At 42.2% G+C, this 14,254-nt stretch overlaps 1 protein-coding gene across 2 annotated transcripts in view; it reads right to left on the bottom strand.

Annotated features, from left to right (window-relative positions):
• LOC147024664 (protein sidekick-2-like) overlaps positions 1-14,254 on the bottom strand; it is a 656,949-nt gene that overhangs the window by 1,482 nt on the left and 641,213 nt on the right. For both annotated transcript variants that reach the window (XM_085884787.1, XM_085884788.1), the window contains exons 42-44: positions 4,389-4,529; positions 1,060-1,240; positions 569-677 (exon numbers count right to left, since the gene is read on the bottom strand). In XM_085884787.1, the coding sequence (XP_085740913.1) occupies positions 569-677; positions 1,060-1,240; positions 4,389-4,529 (431 nt within the window). The remainder of the gene's footprint in view (positions 1-568; positions 678-1,059; positions 1,241-4,388; positions 4,530-14,254) is intronic.

Genomic DNA, 14,254 nt, shown 5'->3' with positions numbered 1-14,254 from the left:
TGCCGCTTGCAGTATTAGCCAAACATTCATCCGAAGACCATTTGGTCGGTGATCTTTAGCTAGGTTTGTGAGTTCATTAGACCCCTTGGAATAGGAGTCAGCTCATGTGAGTGACGAGAAAGGCCGTGTTGCAAACAGGAAGGCGTTCCGCACAGGCCTTTCCTGCCATTGTACAGCACCGTCCTCAAGAATATCGGTGGAAGAAGCCTTGGGGCCCCACAGGGTTAGCAAGCAATGAAACAAAGTGAGTGAGAGCATAATATTATACCCATTGTCGGCACGACGTTCCAGAAAAAGTGGTTAATTTTTCTCATTTTTGTATTATTCCTTCATTGCAAACCGCAACATTCCTGCCGCGTAAAACTAGAATATGTCGGTGGAAAGCTGACTTGGCCAAGCTCAAGCCTCAGTTGGCCACTACAGAACAGCTTGTTAAACCGAATATTGGCTTCACTGTCAACAGATGCCTCCTTGAGGTTTGGAGTAACCATTACATTAGCACAACCACGAGGACTTCAGTTTGAACGAGTGAATATTATAGATGTAGATTCTTTCTTTCTCTACTCACCTGTGATTCAGTGAGATCGGGTGGTGGCTCAGCCTCCCGTGTGACTTCATATGGCATCAGCTCCTCATCTGAATAATGCAGTGTTCCAGGGGAGGGACGCGGTGGAGAACTGTGGCGACAAAGGCAACGATCAGATGCGAGGAATGGTGGAAGTGGATATTTCGTACGCAGGATATGCAGGATGATACAATTTGTTTGGCAGCCGTATTGATAAGGACAACGGTCAAGGTTGTGCTGAGGGGACAAGGTCAGGAAATCAAGAGCGGTGGTATTGCCAATGTGTGAGTCATGGACTTTGTTGGTTTGCTTGCAGAAAGAGTGGGAAGATAGGAATTTGGCGTATCTTTTATCCAGACCTCAGCACTGTATTTTTTCTTTCTGGCCTTCGATACTGATGGCCTTCGCTTTAATTACAACACAAAATGGCTCAGGTATTGTTAATGTCATGCAATATGGTGCGGCGTCGGCATAGGTATTGTCGGCATAACTACCGAGGTTGTGTTCCATTGCGTCGTTGTAGGCCCGGTTTGATTGACAGAGGTGGCTTGAACGACAGGCCGGGTTTTATTGACAGGCCTGATTTAATAGGTAGGCGTCGGCTTTCCATCTCCAAAGCTGGGAATCCTCCGTCGAGGCTTGTCAGCTCCTCTGCTCCCATCCTTGGTGTATTCCCTGGATACATAGAATCCATACAAAATCACACAGGGTCTTGCACACCCACGAGGTCATTGAAGTGACAGGTGACACTAATGCATACAGTCTTGACTTGTAAACATGCAATTGTGCTTGTGTGTTGAGCAGAATTTAAAGTGTGCTATTTGGAAGTCTATTTTTGCAATTGCCGTTGCTAACAAAATCAAGATTTGTAACAAAGGATGCATATTGGGCCTCTTCGTTCTCTCCAAGCCATTGATTCAAGAGGACTACACTCCAAGAACCTTGCGACAGGATAAAGAGGTCAACGCACTACGCTCGTACTCCGGTCATACATGTGCTCTCTGTTCATGCTGAGCAAGTTGTTCCGTGAACTCCGATGATCCCCACTTTCTGACAATACAAGAGCTGCGGCGCAAAGAGGCAAAAATATCCCAGTCGGTAGCTGGCTTGCCTTGGAGTCTCACAATCTCGGGTTCGATCCTTGGCAGGATCAAATGGATTTGATTAAAGATGCCATTCTGGTGTAATGCCAGCAAGGGAGCTTTGCATTGTCGAGCACATAATCTTTCAGAGAAGATGTCTGTATGACCACCCCGTCGAAAATCATGCGGACGCAAAATATCAAACAGTATACCTTTCACACAAGTAGGCCTTTGGGTCATTGGCACATAAACCCCACCAAATTGGATATGGATTGTGGGATGATTACACCAGTAAATAATGCACAGGGTGGGGGGGGGGGTGTGGATACGACATCACCTTGATGAGCCAAATCGCCTCGGATTCTTGCGTGGAAGCTTTATGATAGTGTATCGCTGAATCGGGATTCAAACTCAAGCAAGACAGCTTAGAGGCAAGTGCACATACCTCGAGGCCATCCTGCTAGCAATCATCACAACTGTGTTATCCAATAATAACGTGTATCAAATACGGCATTGTGATGCGTTATAAGTAGAATTGTATAATGATAGCTTCATAATAACAGCTGTGTACATGAATACGGCATCTAATTTGTCACTTACACTTACCTAGTGATAATGTACACTACACCTGTCATGATACTGGCATCGAGGAGATATAGGAATTCTCTAGCTACCAACAAGCTGATTGCCTCCGGTGAATCAATCAATTAAATTACCAATTATTAATTATATTCTCTCAATCCTTACGATAGACATCTCATTGGTGGCATGCCAAGCAAAGGAAGTTTTGAATTGTGAAGGCATATCAGTTCAAGTCCAAGATATGCAGACATGAGCTATTATATTCTGCAAGATTTATTATATGAATAAACCAGCTTGTACAAATGGTAAAGTTCTTTTCACATACCGATCGATCGATCAACACGAGGGGCCTTCAAAAGGTTGCATGAATGGGTTGCTCACAATAATCCAAGACACTCGAACACTTTTTAGACTTTTCAAAGTGTATTAAATAAGAAAGTATGCAAATGTATTGTATATTTATATTTATACATCATTATACTTTATTAAAATGTATTAGATGATTGTAACTATCTCACTTATATAATTTATTGAATGCCCCAAACATTTTTTTTTTAATTCAGAGATAAAGGCTCATGAGTTACAATTATAGCACAGTGTGAAAGGTCAATGCACCGACAATGGACCAGAAAGGAAAAGGCGGACAAGGGGTCACAAAAACAAACGGGCAAAGACCAGACAGACTGGCAGGACAAGCATAAAAAACACAAACAGACATCACAATGAGGGTGAAAGAGACGGGAGTGATGGGGACCACATAAACAAATGGAGTGGTCAACAAATAGGTTCATAGCAAACAGAAGTTACATGTGGACAGAAGGGAAAGGTCAGTGAGAACATTAAATATTATGGGTAGAAATGGGAGAAAGGTTGGCATCATATTAAACGACTGGTCGAGAGAGAGAGAGAGAGAGAGAGAGAGAGAGAGAGAGAGAGAGAGAGAGAGAGAGAGAGAGAGAGAGAGAGAGAGAGAGAGAGAGAGAGAGAGAGAGAGAGAGAGAGAGAGAGAGAGAGAGAGAGAGAGAGAGAGAGAGAGAGAGAGAGAGAGAGACAGAGACAGAGACAGAGACAGAGACAGAGACAGAGACAGAGACAGAGACAGAGAGAGAGAGAGAGAGAGAGAGAGAGAGAGAGAGAGACAGAGAGAGAGAGAGAGAGAGAGAGAGAGAGAGAGAAAGAGAGAGAGAGAGAGAGAGAGAGAGAGAGAGAGAGAGAGAGAGAGAGAGAGAGAGAGAGAGAGAGAGAGAGAGAGAGAGAGAGAGAGAGAGAGAGAGAGAGAGAGAGAGAGAGAGAGAGAGAGAGAGAGACAGAGACAGAGACAGAGACAGAGACAGAGACAGAGACAGAGACAGAGACAGAGACAGAGACAGAGAGAGAGAGACAGAGAGAGAGAGAGAGAGAGAGAGAGAGAGAGAGAGAGAGAGAGAGAGAGAGAGAGAGAGAGAGAGAGAGAGAGAGAGATGAGACTCGGGGAGGTGGTTCCACAGTGGGGGGAGAAGGGAGAAAAATGAAGGTGTGCAGTGAGACAAGAGTAACACATCATGGGTTGATAAGAGAGTGCATGCAATCTGGTGGAGTTGGGGAGGAAGGAAGCTCTAAAAGGGTACATAAACATAAATTCTGTTCAGCAGTGTGAGTGGTAAGTGGAAGAGTGAGCTGTAACTGAACATGGGCTGCTGGGCACTTTGAGGCAATATTTCCAAAGCAAGAAAATGTAATAAGTTAGCTATACTAGCCTGCTGTTGGTGAGCGCAGATCGACTGTCCTGAAAAGATATGGGCCTGTGTTTTGTCAACAGTACGAGAAACGCCCTGTTTCGCCTGGTCTGCCATCCAAGTGAAATTTTAGCAACAGGAAAGGCAAGTTCGGAAGTAAAGCGGATTGTATTTTTTAAGCTGTTTATTACATTCCTTTTTGTAGCACTTTGTGCTGTTTTTTTGTGATCATGGGTTTACTGTGTTGAGATGACATATGTTTATTTACTTTGAGGCTTCAGTTTCATATTCAGTTAAAGTATCATTTTCATTGCTAGACCAGTTTTAGCCTCAAAGTAGCTCGCATTCTTCATGTTTCCATCGAGGCAAGATGCAACATGAAAAACAGATCATGGGATAATGTCTGACAACGAAGTGAGGGATTCATAAAGGTACAGAACCCACCAGAGTCAGATTTCCGAGCATACTTGCGGTTCTGACCACGTGCCAGAAGGCCAAAGACCAGCAGAACAACAAAGCCAAAGCTGCATAGAGCCACCACCACCAAGAACCACCACTCTTCGTAGAATCCCATGTGCACCCTGGCTGCATCCAGCACAACAGAAACCGTCACATTTTGTGTTTTCCTTATTTACTATCCATTCTTCCATACTTTTTACGGACAAGCTCTTTTTTTCTATTTTATAGGATTAACAAAATAAAAATTGTGGACCTTTCTTTTTTATTCATGGGGGTGGGAGGTTGTGACGAGGGGGTGAAGTGCAGATTATTTCGAAGACATCATCAAAACGGATGCAAATCTCAATTACCAGGAAAGCTCTGCATTTGTGATGCCCGTTTTGATAAAATTAAATGAAATCACACTCCGAGCAGATCTTAATTTCCCAGCAGTTTGTGTGATAAATCGATCATATGAGAGCGGTTGCAGTGTTTCAACAGCAATACACAACATAAAGTCAGCAAAAAGCATCAATAAAGGTTCAAAGTTCACTGTGCACATGGCTCGTGGATTGGATACCAATTAATAGCACACAGACACAGCAAAGTCCCATGAAAAGGAATACTTGTTCATCATGAACTTTGTTTTAATGAATGGCCCTTTTGTTCGACTATCCCGTTTTAATGAAGCAATTGCTACTCAATAAAACAAACAGCTAAATGTAGATTGATGTTTCAATTCATGAAAATCCGTTGAGCCATTGCAGAGAGATTAAAACACGCAAAGAAAAAAAAAGTGGGGTTAAGCAATTGGTTGACTTTGTCTGTCTGCATACAAACGTCAGTTTATGATCGAGGAGCAACTTAATTTTAATTGAATGTTATATTTTGAACATGAATCAGAAAAAGAACTTGCAGTTCAGCAGTACTGTACTTTAGCTCTGAATTTGTTCCAATTGCGCATGCGCTCAGAGGGCTGAGATCATTCCTTTACTCCGTCTGCCTGTCTTACAGTCAAAAAAAAAAAAAAAAATTAAAAATCATTCCAAACAGGAAACTTCGGAGTTTTTAAGGACGTTGTAAAGGACACAAACAACAGGCACAAATAACTAATGCAACGTGTTAGATAAGGTGGTGTAAAAGACGCTGCATCAATGGCACTAAACTTGGAAAAAAAATCATTTTTTAGCTCGGCTGTTCGAAGAACAGAGAGCGATAGCGATACCCCCAGCGTGAGCATCAGCGTGAACGTGAGCGTGAAAATGTTAAAGTTTTTGGTGCAAGTTATTTCCTTTTGGTTTTATCTACCACACTATTTTTTACTGATTACAATATACAAATACATATATTGCTTTAAAATTATTTGGCTCAGACTTCACTGCAATGCTTTTTTAAAAATATTATTAGACTAGTCTTTTAAAAACGAAAAACGATAAATGTATAAACAGGCGAGCATTGGGTGGCTTTGACTCCAACTCTCTGGTTCTATAACCTAAAAAATCTTAATTTTATTTCAATTGAATTTTATATTTGAACAATATAGAACACAAATATCCTTTTGGCACTTTCAAAACCCTTCAGTTTAGCAGTACTTGTACAAAATATTACAGAATTTTATGTCATCATGACCAATCAAATTTTCCGCTTGCAGAGCCCGCCCATGCCTTTTTATCTCAACACCACATGGGGTAAGGTGTTCCGTGAACTCTCTTGTTTTTTGGGAGAAGGGGGAGAGGGAGGGTGAGGGGTTATGATAAGGGAGTATGTTGGACTTGCATGCAGAATGACAGGAGTTACTTTTCAAGAAACTTCAACACAGGAGGAGGCATAAAATGCTTGTGCAATGGTTGCTAACCTATGGTTGCTTGTCGCTGCTCGCTCGTTTAAAAATGCTGAATGTCAAGTGAGGAAGCAGCATGTAACTTAAAAAAAAACTATGGTATGTTTCAACCAGGGTAGGGTTCAAACCACTGATCTCCCAGACTCTGAGCAGATGTTCTCACCATTACAATTGGAACTTAATTTTGAGTCCATTCCATAAATTTGAACCTGAGTGACTCAATTAAGTGAATGTGAGTACATCGAAGTATGTAGTGGAACGTACTTATTGCTGTGAAGACACTTGCCACATACACATGGCAAACCACTTTAGGTCCCAAAATTATGGCTTGCATGAATTTATTGATGATTTATCTTCAACAAAAAGTGTACTCCACTTCAAATAACCCCACCACCAAATCCCTCCCCATTGGGTGGGGAAACAGCTAATGCTTCTATATTTGCATATCCATGGAGTATCAATTGTTACCCTTCCTTTCTTCAGTGAAAGAAGGCCGTGAGCCTTTAATTGAGAGCTATCAAGTGACCTTTTTGTTTTACCCAATATCTTCTGCTCGTCCCGGAGTTATTTCTCAACATATGGGCCAAAATAAAGAAATTCGTTCAACACCTCCTTCAGCTTCAATCTGCTATGATATTGTCACGTCAGGCACCCAGCTCATGTAAGCACCCTGAACCGAAGTTGAAATACCTCCATGAATGTCGAAAAAAAATCACCTCCGGACACTGCTCGGTCGCATACGCAAACCTGACTCAAGTCCAGGTGAGCGAAAAATGGAAGGGAGACTTCCATCCAAAAGCTTGTTGCTGTCCTGTAACTCCATAAGGATGAAGTTTATGAATGTCTTTTAACAGATCTGGACAGTCTATCAAGTGTTAACATTCATTGGCAATCCAAGTGTTATGAACGTTGGACAAGCAAAGAAAACCTGCATTATGTCCACAGCCCGAAAGCAGCATCTTTCATAACATCATCAAATATTAGCGCTGATACAAATCCAACAGAGCTATCCAGGGTGCCCAGGTCTCAATCAAAACCACTGACTCGACCAAGTGCTTGTTTTGTACGAATCGGACACACGACAAAGTTAATGAGATGGTCAGGGCTCATACTTCCAGGCACAAAACGCAATCAAACAGGCAACAAAAGAAAAAGGTGATGACAACATGCTGATGATAATTTCTGCTCTCAACAAAGACTCGATGGCAGCTGAAGTCAGGTATCACAGAGCCTGCTATGCCTCATATATCAGCAAGGTCAATGTGAGGTCTACTGGGTTTCATAAAGATGTTGTGACTTTTTTTTGTACGTTGGAAATGACATTGTTTTCCATTTTTAGGAAATGACATGAATGTATAAGATCGAAGTTCTTGCACTCAAGCTCAAGAAATCAATGTCTACCAATATAAAACTGCTGCTGCCAGAAAGTTGCTGGAACTCGCGAAAAACACCCAAATGCTATGGATGACTCTGACACTGACAGAGTAAGGCTGCTGGAACACACTGCCAAACTGATCAAGTCAGAGATGACTGATTGTTAAGGCATATCAGTTTAGCTACTTAATATCAATGATCTAACTTTGCCAAAATCAAAAGCTCTGAAACCAGATAGTCTTTAATGGCTGCTCTGCTGGATCATTGCCAAACCAGAAAAGGAAGGTGAAGATGAGCTGTCATCGCCAGAATGTAGCAACTCCACATATTAAAGAACAGCTCCAATGCTCGCACAGGATATTGTACACTGTGCATCTGATGTTCACACCAACATCCCAAAGCACGTTGTGTTGGGAATTGCAATCCACAACATGACGAGAGCCGAGCAGCTCTTCACTATGCTCAGCAGAATGGGACACTGTGACTCATATGTTGACATTAATGCAATGGATACCAGCCTTGCAGAAGAGATAATGGCTAAGTCTAACTTGCTTGGGGTGGTTGTACCACCCAACATTTCACCAGGTGTCTTTGCCCAAGCTGTAACAGATAATAATGCCATAAATGATGAGCTGGTGCCACATGGATGAAGACAACCTGCTTGAAGATCAGCAACTTATCTTTGGTGGTGGCTTCAAAAATACTCAGAGGTCAGTTTTTGTAACCAAGGGACATTGTGAAGACCTGGATCCCTTGACATCAGATAACGAGGAAGTAGACACTGGATCTTGAAGGTTCCCTGTCCTTAGAGCTATTATTACATGCACAACATGCATCTCGTGTGTGCAAGAGCATTGTAATCCAGTCACCAGACATAGATTTTGCTGTGCCCTGTGTTACTCACTAGTGGCCTCACTACCAGTAGCTGTGATTCCACACAGCAGCAAAGACAAAGTTAGGGAGATACCAATGCACAGTCTGGCTGGGGAATTAGGACCTCAGCTGTGCAAGGCCTTGCCAAGATTTCATGCACCGACAGGTTGTGACCTCAACAGCTCACTGTCAAGAATTGGCAAAAAGAAAGCCATCGATGTATTGTTTGGCAATCAAGAGCACCAGGCCAATCTGGCATAGCTTGGAGAAGAACCAGAACAGAGTGGTAATTAATACTGCAGAAGCATGTGAGATTTTCATATGTACACTCGACACAACGGCGAGGAAGGCTGGAAGTAAAATCGACGATGTGAGATAATGGCTGTTCTATCAGAGGGGACAAAATAAATGAAGGTCTCTCCCCTATGTCAGACAGCCAACAGCAACACATGAAACGAGTAATCTACTAGGCATAGGTATGTAAAATCCTGGAGCCTATGCAGAATCAGCCATGAGCTTCTGGGCGTGGATGGGAAATTGCAGATAATACTGTTATGGTTCTAGAAACAGAGACTCTAAGGCAATGGCAGACAACATACAGCGGTTCCCGAGTCAGTTATCCCACAAGTTATTACATGTTCCAGGTAGGGTCCTCCCTTGTGTCTCATGGGTTACAAAGGGAATATGCATTGGAAGAGATCAGTTAGGTTTTCCCCACTTTCTCCACATTTTCCTACCTTTTAATGAAGAACACTCTCTCCAATAAACCACATTTAAGTGCACACACCAGGACCACCAAGGAGCAACGCATGGCACTGAATCCTAATTTGCATATGCCACCCAAATGCATTCAAATCTGTGCACCAGAACTGAACTGCCGTTCAACCACAGAGGCACCCAACCACAATTCGGACACCACTAGAGATAACCACCCTTCCATCATTAAAGCAACGTGCAAACTTTATTTTCAGAACACAGTTATTATCCACTATGCAAGTTCACCATACCAACGCTCGCTCACCATTATCGAACCAGCACCACCACAACCACAAGGCCACCACAATGGTTACAACTGCTTTGCTGCAACTCAAGGCCAACAGCTATCATCCTGCTTTGTTGGCTTCACCATCCACTCACTCTTTCAAACATTGTCCATTTCAAAGATCATTTCAACCACAAGACAATCACATCGGTTACGCTCACCTTCATATGACTCCTCACCACAGCAAACATCTCCCCGCACTACAAGACTGCCGGCCGGCATCCTACAGTGCCGAGTGCTGCCATGTCATGCATGTACCTCGGCAACATGGCGGCGCCATCTCGAGGAAATCTTATAACTTGCGGTGCAAATGTGCGCTCGAGTTTGCATTGCCATCTCCCGCTAGATAGGTCCATTGCGCTATCCGATACGCCATCCGCTGCCCTCCAGGATGTTCACGCTGCAAGCAAGGAGTGCTAAATGTAGCCCCATGTTACGTGCAGAGCTTCAATGTGTGGCTCGTCCCGGAGAAAAATGAGGACATCTTTCTCTCAGCTAACTCGCGGTGATGGTGACGTCACTTGGAGGCTCAACTTGGCCAATGTGCAAACTGTGCTTGGACTAAAAAGGGAGGTCATTGACCTTCGCTCCCAGCAACCATGCCTGGAAGAGGCAGGGTATCACCCCTGACTCCCGCCAAGCTCCACCCCTCCCAGGCCTGATACAAAGGTGGAGCACCTGAACAATTAGTCAGTCTGGCTGGAGAACAAGTCAAGAGAGATTGGGGAAGGAAGGAAGTGGTGTCATGAGATGGAGAGGAGCGCTGGAGAGTGAGCCGGGCGAGTGGATCCAATCCAAAGTGCAGTGTTAGGCAGGAGGCCAGACCAATTCTTTCCTCCTCTCCTTTTCCCTAATTGATGGGCAATGCAGACTCATCCGTTTGAATGGGGTAAAACAAAGTTGAGGCCGTTAACACCTTGCTCTGCTCTAAATCCTTCTCCCTGTCGTCCCTTCCACACTGTGAATCTGATGGGCCCTGTAATGTTGAATAAGCATCTCGATGTCAAAACTTCTCACTACACTGGATAACGTGGGGACAGGAAAACTACAAGGTAAATGGTGGAATCATGTAATACCCTCCCCCACCTAAAGGAGGCGCAACATAACACACATTTACATGGAGAATTTGGGGAACCCCTCCCCCACCCCATGACCACCGAAAAATATGAAAACACCCCGATAGACTAATTGGGGCCATGCTGACCCTATGTAACAAGTCTGGATGTAATCAGCCCAGAACTGTAAGAGGAGTAGCGTGACAAACAAACACACACACAAACTATGGTCTATGAATTATCGTAAGGATTTAAGCCTGAAGGCGTTTTCACTATGAAATGAACAAACCAGCGCCTGAAAAACACTCCATGCGAAGATGGGTGGTTCAGTTGGCCGTTACAGGATTTGTCCTGAAGTTGAAATCTGCTGGAAGGCCAAGAAAGTCAAATGAAAAGGCAAACGCTGTGAAGGAGACATTTACTAACAGCCCCAAAAAGTAAATTACGAAATGATATCCTTCATAAAGAATTGAGGTTTAAATGTTATAAAATGCAAACAGTTCATAAACTTTTACAAGAGGGTTAGGAAACAAGAGTAAATGTTTGTCAGGAATTAATTGAACGGATAGAATTGGATAAACATTTTTTGAATCAAACCTCATTTTTTAGTGATGAGGCTACATTTCACATATCAAGCAAAGTTAATCACCACAATTGTAGGATATGGGGAGAAGAAAATCTTCATGAATCATATGAACACGAAAGGGATTCACCTGAAGTAAATGTCTGGTGTGCCATGCCATGTTCTCACATCTATGAACCCTATTTCTTTCATGGACGAACGCACTGTCACCAACATTTCGTACCTCAACATGCTATGAGAATTATTTATTCCGCAACTCCAAGAAAATCCCAACTTGTTACAAAGAGCTATCTTTCAACAGGATGGAACACCACCTCGCTTTGCTCGAATTGTTGAAGTGTTTTCAAATCAAACTTTGCCAGATCGATGGATTGGTCGAGGAGGACCCATGAAATGGCCCGTTCGTTCACCTGACTTAACACCTTTAGATTTTTTTTTAATAAAAAGTGAAGTCCACACGAGCAAACAAAGGGACCTTGAATAACTTAACCATCATATTGATGATGCTGTGTCATCCATCCCGACACCTGTGTTGGAAAATGTTTTCTCAGAATTTGAACGACAAATTAGATTGATCACGGTGAATGATGGAAGACATGAAGAAGTTTATTAAGATATAATTCAAGAATATCTAAACAATACCATAAAAAACAAATAAACTAAAACATACAAGTCTAATGCATGTAGTCATATGAAATTAGTGCCAGTATCTCAAATAATAAAACTATTCAACGTTATTTTGGTATATCCATTTTCGGATGCCCTGTACTATCGATACATAAGATACTTATAATTAATCTTAAGTGACATCCATTCCGAAAGGATTTTCAAAGTATATAATTTTGGATTGTGCATATCCTTTGTCTGTTTACTCGATACTATCAGCAATGTATGATAGTTAATATAGACCTAGATCGTGGATACTCACCTGGGAATATTCATTTGGGAGGAGGCCCAGCTGAATACTTCAAAAAACGACGCATTGTGTGACATTTTGCCCTCCAGTGGCATCATATTACAATAAGTAATCCAACCCTGTACAAATTCTGATGGAGCTTTGTAATGTGAATACATTGATGTCTCGATATTAAAATTGGTTGAGGCTGTACAAAGATATTGACATTTATGTTACCCCTACCCCTTATTTTTTTGGCGGTTATCACACCCGACCACATCACTTACATCGCAGTGTGTAGCTCAAAAGCTATATCACAATGTGAAACCACATACTATCTGGAACTGCTCCACAGGGTCCCTTCTACCAAAATATCAAAGCCGACTAAAGCTGTTGGGGTTGTTGAACGATGACCATCTGGCATGGTCTTTGCTCCTGAACGATTCTGATTGATGGGAGAATGGAGCAATGCAGTGCAATCTTTTACAACTGATTAGAAAATCATGGCTCATTACAAGGTAGTACAGAAGTCTTTCTTCTGGCCTTAACGTGATCGACATCAAAAAAAAACTGCATGTCACGAGGTTTTCATAATCACATCCGTTTTATAATATAAATCAATTGGACAACTTACTCAATTTGAATGAAAAGGAATGAAATGTTTTTACATTATATCAATTATTGTGCAATTGTCAATGGCTAACGGAAGAATATTCTGGAAAAGTGCGATGAGCCAGCTACATTCACATATTTTTACCGAGGTAGAAATAACCAGAGAGTTGGTGTCAAGGCCACCCAATGTTCACCTGTTTATACATTTTTTGTTTTTAAAAGACGTCTAATAATATTTTTTATAAAGCATTGCAGTGAAGTCTGATCCAAATAATTTTAAAGCAATATATGTATTTGTATATTGTAATGAGTAAAAAATAGTGTGGTAGATAAAAAACATTAGAAAGGAAATAACTTGCACCAAAAACTTTAACATTTTCACGCTGACGCTCACGCCGGGGGTATCGCTATCGCTCTCTGTTCTTCGAACAGGCGAGCTAAAAACGGGTTAGGTGGGCACAACTCGCCAACAACACAACAGGGGAAACACTGAAATAGGTATTAGATTGGGAAATTAGGTGATAGGCACTGGCTACAGGGATTTTATTAATCCATACTTCCTGTTATAAACATAACGAGAGAGTGCATAATACACTTTACCTCAAACAGTCTTGAGAAAAAGGACATGTGACTTTATTGGAAACAGTTTATTGGTAAAAGAAGAGGAAGGATATTGAAGGTCCACTGCCCTGAGAGCATGAGTGGCAAATTTGATGAGTCGAGACGACAGGCGCACAATTTTCTCAAAGTATGGCTAAAGGCCCTGTCACACACCTTGACGTTTTAGCCAACGTATGCCGATTTTTGAATTTTTTTTCTAAAACGCTGGCACACGTTGAATACGTTATTGGTAAGTTTTGATAACATTGAGAGCACGCTGGCATACGTCGTAGTACGTTGCCATACGTCGTTGTACGTTGGCTTTAAACATTGTACTTTTCGGTTGTCCTCAAATTTTTTCATGCTTGAAATTTCACGACGTATGCCGGCGTATGACTCACATGTTCCGCTACGCTGGCCACAAGTTGTAGGCACGGTCTGCGATCGTTGACAGACGTCAACACATGCTACTTGTAAGTTAATCATAAGTTGAGACACGCCGAGGTAGTGTTTAGCGTACCCGAAACTTATTTCTAACCTATGATTAACCTGTTGTTGGCACGTTACGCGATTGGTGCCACACGTCGACAGACGTTACTTTTAAGTTACTCATAGGCTGAAAGACGTCGGTATAATGGATCGTCCTTGCGTCAGCGTCCACGGCCACGGCCAGGACACTTATCTGCAGCATTCTTCAAACTTTTCTTCGGCATGACGAGGATGTTCACACTTCGATGTCTAGCTTGGCTATGATTCCAATTGTCCATCGGCAGCGTCTATTTAAAATAGTCGAGTTTGAGCGTTTTAACACGTTCAGAATAAACGCTTCAAATTTCCAAACCCCAGCGTCAAAAAAAACAAACAAAAAAACAAAGGCGAGTGACAGCAATTTAAATCGTTCATTGTAAACAATGAAAATAGCTGAGTGGTACCGTTTAAAAGTCGTTGAGTGTAAAAAAAATCCAATTGTTGAGCGCAAGCGTCTACTTTCAATAGTG

The sequence above is a fragment of the Eptatretus burgeri genome, chromosome 6 (assembly GCF_056783735.1).
Source record: "Eptatretus burgeri isolate ZD-2024b chromosome 6, Ebu_testis_v1, whole genome shotgun sequence".
In the NCBI taxonomy this organism is placed as follows: Eukaryota; Metazoa; Chordata; class Myxini; order Myxiniformes; family Myxinidae; genus Eptatretus; species Eptatretus burgeri.
This window is presented reverse-complemented; position numbering and strand designations above follow the sequence as displayed.